Source organism: Desmodus rotundus, chromosome Y (genome assembly GCF_022682495.2).
Source record: "Desmodus rotundus isolate HL8 chromosome Y, HLdesRot8A.1, whole genome shotgun sequence".
In the NCBI taxonomy this organism is placed as follows: domain Eukaryota; kingdom Metazoa; phylum Chordata; class Mammalia; order Chiroptera; family Phyllostomidae; genus Desmodus; species Desmodus rotundus.
Window position 1 is genome coordinate 6,151,709 of NC_092332.1, and position 6,000 is coordinate 6,157,708.

Below are 6,000 nucleotides of genomic sequence, written 5' to 3' on the forward strand. Positions count from 1 at the left end.
AACAATTTGACTGTTTTATTAAATGCTTTTGGGACTGAAACCTTTTCTGAAAAAAGACTCTGTCTGGGCCAAATTTTTATGAAAATGTATGATGACATACAAAATACGCTAGCAAGAAAAATTTTAAGACTGTATCGTTTGTATGGGTTTTTTTATATGGTATTTAAAATCTTGAAAACCTTTGTAACTAACAAGAAAGTACTCTTATGAGGTTAGGAAATTGTTTATAATAGCTTTATATAATTCTTCATATAACAAATGACCCAGCATTTGTTTGCCATTGATATGCAAACAAATTCACACAGAGCCATACCTCCTCTGTAGGGCTTCTGAGCTCCAAAGACAAGATTCTTCTGCCTTAACCCTCCCAAAGCCATATGCTAGTCAACTGAGACCTATCTCCCCATGCTGGATAGAGCCTGCCAAAATTGTGCAGAGTATCCACCTAGCCAATCCTGAACTGTTACTCTGCCTAGTTTTGTCCTTCCCTCAGAAACCCAAATAAAGGCCCCTTCTTCCTTCTAACCCAAGCTCACGCCCTCTACTGTGGCATTTGTGATAATCCATGTCTCCTGAATATAGTAAGTTTTGTTTCCTGAGCCTTCCTTATGCCACCTCCTGTGGTCACACTGGAATGATCTCAAAAAAGAACAAGACAAAAACCAACATTTAAAAAAAATGTTTATAGCATGCTTTGTAAAAGGCAAAATATTTATTATACAATCTGAAGAGAAACCAGAGTATAGTTTGCTTTATAAAGAGCATCACATTATTCACAAAAATTAACCCCCAAAACAGTATTTTAAGAAATATTTGCTTTTAAACAATGTAAAAGCTAAACTATAAAGAAGAAAATATTGCAAACCATGCTGACCAAATACCTCACTTCATTTTCAATGAATTCAACCTTGAGGAATATATGTTAAGAAAAAGAAGAAGTGTTTTCTAGAAATGTACTCTCCCCTCAAGAAAGTCCCAAAGATAAATTTTGGCAGTTTATGGATGAAAAAAAGAGGCACTCACATCAGGCTGCAGTTTTTTCGACCGGCGACCATAGCTGCTGAACTTGGAAGGCTGTAGTGACTGTCTAAAGGGAATGCTGTGTGGTTTGTGTTCCTTGCCTTTTTCCTCGCTGTCAACTGGATGAGTGTTACACTGCTGGAGATGGGGAAAAAATGTCATCATCGAGAATTAAGTTAACATTTGGCAAATAACAAAACAATGCATTCACATTCTAAATCTCTGGGAATGAAAATGGTAATTACAGAAATCAATCCTTCTCTTGTTCTTTGGAACGACAGAACACATATCTCAAGAACTTGTCTACGTGTAGAGGAATTTGTTTTACGTATGTCTTTGCCTTGTAAATACAATGGACCTCTCCTTGTGTTTTAATTTCCTCATCTGAAAAACTGGCAATAAAAATATCAATTCCAACAGAATTATGTAATGTTTTAAAATAATATGCATTTAAACACATGTACTTTTGTTAAAAACGTCTTTGCAAATGAGAGAAACTTTAGAAACTTACCATTTAAAATACCTGCTAAATCAGTTCCCACTTTTAACCCCACATAATACCAAGATTTTATCCCTCCATTCTCTTGAACTGAAGTGCCTTCGAAAACTTTAGTAGTTGAGGTTTATTATCTAATTATTTTTCATGGAGAATGGCCTAAACTAGGAACTCCTTTTCTCTAACATCTACTGCAAGATCATGTCCATAAAGACACCAAGCCTCTAGTACAAACAGAAAGGATACTACAATTCTCATCTAGCTGCCCTAGCAGGTATAAAACTTTTTCATAGCTGCAAAATATTGTCCATGGCTTCTATCAATTACCTTCTGTCAATTAACTCAGCACTCCCTAAAGCTTAACTAGTCAGCACCAAGCCCAACCAACATAAAAGAGCAAAATCACAGCAGACTGCAAACCATCTAATGGCCCTCACAAGGTTCGCTCCAGATTGAAATATTTCATAGGGGTAAATGATGCGTTCATAATGAGATCTTAGCAGGGACCCAATGTTTTTGCCTGGTGGGTAGTTGAGGTGCTGGGCCACTCGGGCCCACCGACGGTTCTTGCAAATGGCTTCATAGCCCCCTTCCTCCATCACAACCTAAAGGAATTAAGAACGAGTATAGTTAACTGTGAGCAGACTAAAAAGATACCTAAAAAAATAAAGCTTAAAATATGAACTATGTACTCCACCAATGCCAAACATTCCAAAGACTCAAAGACTCTATCAAGAAATGTTAGACGTAAATCTAGAACGCTCTACATTCTCTCCTTTTCTGCCCAGAGACATAATGTTCAACTATAGAGAGTTTTCCAAGACAGCACTCTTGTGTTCTTTTTACTTGGTTTTCTTTTTGAAAACAGAGCTACTCCTACCTTACTAAGGCTATAAAGGTCCAATATTCTCCGCTCCACATTGGGAACTTTTAATGAAGAACCTTGGAATTCCCAGAATTTTGCAATTTTGTCCAAGTATATCAGTTTCACTCTGGTCTGAGCCTGGGGAAAAAGACAGGCTAGTTTAAGAATAAAGTAGATCAACAAGCATTGTTTGTAGTATGTACAGTTCTCTACCAGGCTGGAGCCTATATATCATTGCCTAAATAACCATTACTGTTTATAAAAAGCTCAAATGCGCTGATTCTTTAAATTGAACGTAATGCTCAGAAAGTGATGCCTGAATCAAAATCCGAAGTCTTAAATTTTAAAGTATTACACTTGAGCTCAAAGAGGGCTGAACACGACTGCAGTGGGGAGGGGGCACACCCGAGAACACCAGAATTATTTCCTGGAGGGCTAGCCCCTTGTAGTACAGGCTTCCCGGCTATATAGGTGTTCTTGAAACCCACTGGATCAGTGCACCAGCTGGCATTGTTGTGTGAGGCTGTGTTCTGCTTCAGTGAATTGTTTTTAAGACTCTAAATCTGTTTGCCCATCTCATGATGGGAGATACACGAGCATGCCTGCCCACATGGTGTGGAGTGTTTAGCAGTTTTAACAAAATAATTGCATGACCTCCATTCCCCACCTTCCCTATTCACCTGATCTCACCCTGAGAGTCTTGTTCTTGTTTCTCTGAATGAAAAAAGTCCTCCAAGGGAAACATTTTGGCAATGTAAAAGAAGTGAAACAAAAAACAGAAGAAGCACTAAAATGCATCAAAATCCACAAATTCAAAAACTGAGCAGTATAAAAATGTTTCTAGGTGTATTACATGAGATAGAAAGTTCTTTGCAGGTAACTGCAGTTTAAACATGTAATGAATACACAATTTTTTTAGAACTAAATTCTGGGTTTTTTGGTCCCACTTCATATTTAGGCTTAACTCAAATTATTTTCATTAGCATGCTCACCTTGAGTCCACAGACCCAAAAGTGAAGGGAATGAAGTATTTTTATATTTTAAAAGGTGTTAAAACCTGGACATGAAACCAGTTTCTGAATTGTCCTTGCTTTATGCTACATTATTTTGGAGCTTCCAGCCACTAAAAAGAGTCAAAAATCATACTAGCAAAAAAAAACACAGGAAACCATTCATGCATTTTCCATATTTAATAGTAAGCTAAGTGTACTGTATTAACTGCTTTAAAAATCAACCTTTGCCTCCCGCACTTACTAACACATTTCTAAATGTACTCCATTTTACACAAGAAGAAAAAACACAACCCTTAGTTTTAGCTGGTAATTTAGAACATATTTTTGCCCTCAACTTTGTTTTTTGTAAAAGACATCACGGAAAATCCAAAATGACAAAATATGAGTATGGAGAGAAAAAAAGGGACAGAGGTAGTATCTCTGTACTTGACAGCTCTAATTTTAGCTTATTCTAAGACTGTAGTATGTCATTCATGTCTACATACTTAAAGCTTTCATGTCTTGGCATTTTGCATAAGCTTTTTTCCAAGATCAATAAACATTGTGGGAAATGATGCAGCTGAGATTAGAATCAAAATACACTTCAATCTAATTTCTTACACGAATACAAAGCTTCTAGTAAAATGAGATTAAGAGTTTAGATTGTCATAGAAGGTGACTTTTCAGTTTACCTCTAGTTCACTCAGCCTCTGGACTCGAGGAATAAATTTAAAGTTGTCAATTTCCACTGCAAAGGGAGGCTGCCAGTCCTGTTAGTTTAAAAACACACAAACTGGTTATTATGATACAATACAGGATAAACGTGATAAGAAGTGAAACCCTGTGTATCTCTGTTTTTAACACTTCAGGTTGTTTTCCTAGAAAATTTGAAATTGTTGTCAGTGAGTAAGTTGGGGGAATAGGGGCTAAAGCAATAACGAAAACTCTCTTTTGCGTGTGTCCTACAAAAACGTAAACAACAACAACAAAAACTCGTCAAACTTAGGTGTAAAAAGTGTTTAAAATAAATGTCTGGCTTTCCAGGCTGGTAAGACTAGGAAGAGCTAATAATCAAGCTTTAAAAATCTAACAATCTCTTGTGCACTTTCGAATCCGACCTTTTGTTTCCCAAAAGAGTCACACGTTTAAGTCTACAGATTCCAGCGACCGGATATGAGCGTTTTGACGGAGAATGTTCTAGTGAGACGTTTTTAAAAAAGAGAAATTGGCGAGCAACTGGAGGGCTGAAGTAACTGGTAAGAGTTTGTGGTTTTAAGTATGAAGCTTTTTTAAAGAGTCGTGCACTACGCCACACTGACTCCAACGCTACTCTCGTCCACGCCCCCCCCCCCCAATTTTGTTTCAGAGGCTTACCTCGGGCGGGCGGATCTTGCAAATGCCCGACTTTTCGGCGATGGGCCTGATTTTCGCGATGTAGCCAAGCGGGTCTCGAAATTCGTCCCATGTAGGTTCGAACACAGGGCACTCAGGTGGCGGGAGGAATTCTTTAGTCCCCGAATCCATGTCCGTTTAGGAGGCTAATACCTAAAAGCAGTTTCGCTATTCTTCCGTTGACAAAGTCCCTCCTAGCTAAACAAGGAGGCCCACAGGGACCTCATTTTCCACCGAATTCCTGAGGTGTTTGAAAACATTTAGCAGCCTACCAATCGCGGACAGTCTCCTATCACCATCTTGACCCTTCAGCTTTTCCGCTTCTTTACGTATTTCCGGTCTCTTTACGGATCGCGTCACTCACTTGCGGATTGATTCTTAAACTCTCAATTACATCCAACCTAAAAGGTACGTGTACGCTAGGTGAAAGCTTAGGACGAGAGCAATTTCACCAGAGTTGAAACAAAGCAAAACACAAAATACCAGGTGAAATAATATTAAATAGTTCTACAATCAAATACGATACTGAAGTATAAATATAATCAGCATCTTAAAAAAAAAAAAAAAAAGTCCGGGAATCATGTTACGCCTGCCTACTGAAGGGAAAAAGCTTAACCGTGAGCGTGCCCATTCATTTTTTCTCTAAAAACAGAAAAAAACCTCACTTGCACTAACGCCACACAAACGTCCCTCCTTAAGTATTTACGCGACGAAAAAGTGATTACTCGTAAGTTGTTGGAACAGTCTCCACAGAAGTACATGATTCCCCGTTCCCGACCTGCCATTATAGAAAGAGAATCTGTTAGAGCAATTTTACAAAGCTACAACCACATAAATTACATTCACGTATATGATTTCATTTAAAGTGCACCTACCATGCATACCTTAGCTGCTATACCTTTACGAACTCAACTTCGGATATCTCCATAACTGTAAGAAAAGCCACTAAAACCTGCCAGAATTATTTGCGAGTATGCACCAAAAAAGTCCAGAACATTGTTGGGGAATACCTTTAACTAAAAAACGATTATGAACACATAAACAGATGATAACTATGCCATCTTATTGTAATGCTTTAAGTTTCTGTACAATCAACTAAAGCAAACTCTGCCAAAATTATCAGATAAATACACACACACACACAACTGGTCACTTTTTATGAGACCAGACTTCCAGAATAAGCATAGAAAAAGGCTACTACCAAATAAAATGTTAACCAAACAAGTTGTCCAGGC

General features: G+C 37.9%; 1 protein-coding gene across 4 annotated transcripts in view; it reads right to left on the minus strand.

The window, feature by feature from the left end:
* Nucleotides 1-5,065, minus strand: part of LOC112310318 (lysine-specific demethylase 5D) — a 35,482-nt gene extending 30,417 nt beyond the window's left edge. For all 4 annotated transcript variants that reach the window (XM_024566535.2, XM_045200462.1, XM_045200463.1 and 1 more), the window contains exons 1-5: nt 4,748-5,065; nt 4,066-4,143; nt 2,397-2,519; nt 1,954-2,121; nt 1,024-1,158 (exon numbers count right to left, since the gene is read on the minus strand). In XM_024566535.2, coding sequence (XP_024422303.1) covers nt 1,024-1,158; nt 1,954-2,121; nt 2,397-2,519; nt 4,066-4,143; nt 4,748-4,897 — 654 coding nt within the window. In that variant the 5' untranslated portion in view covers nt 4,898-5,065. The remainder of the gene's footprint in view (nt 1-1,023; nt 1,159-1,953; nt 2,122-2,396; nt 2,520-4,065; nt 4,144-4,747) is intronic.
* Between the last annotated feature and the right edge of the window lie 935 nt (nt 5,066-6,000).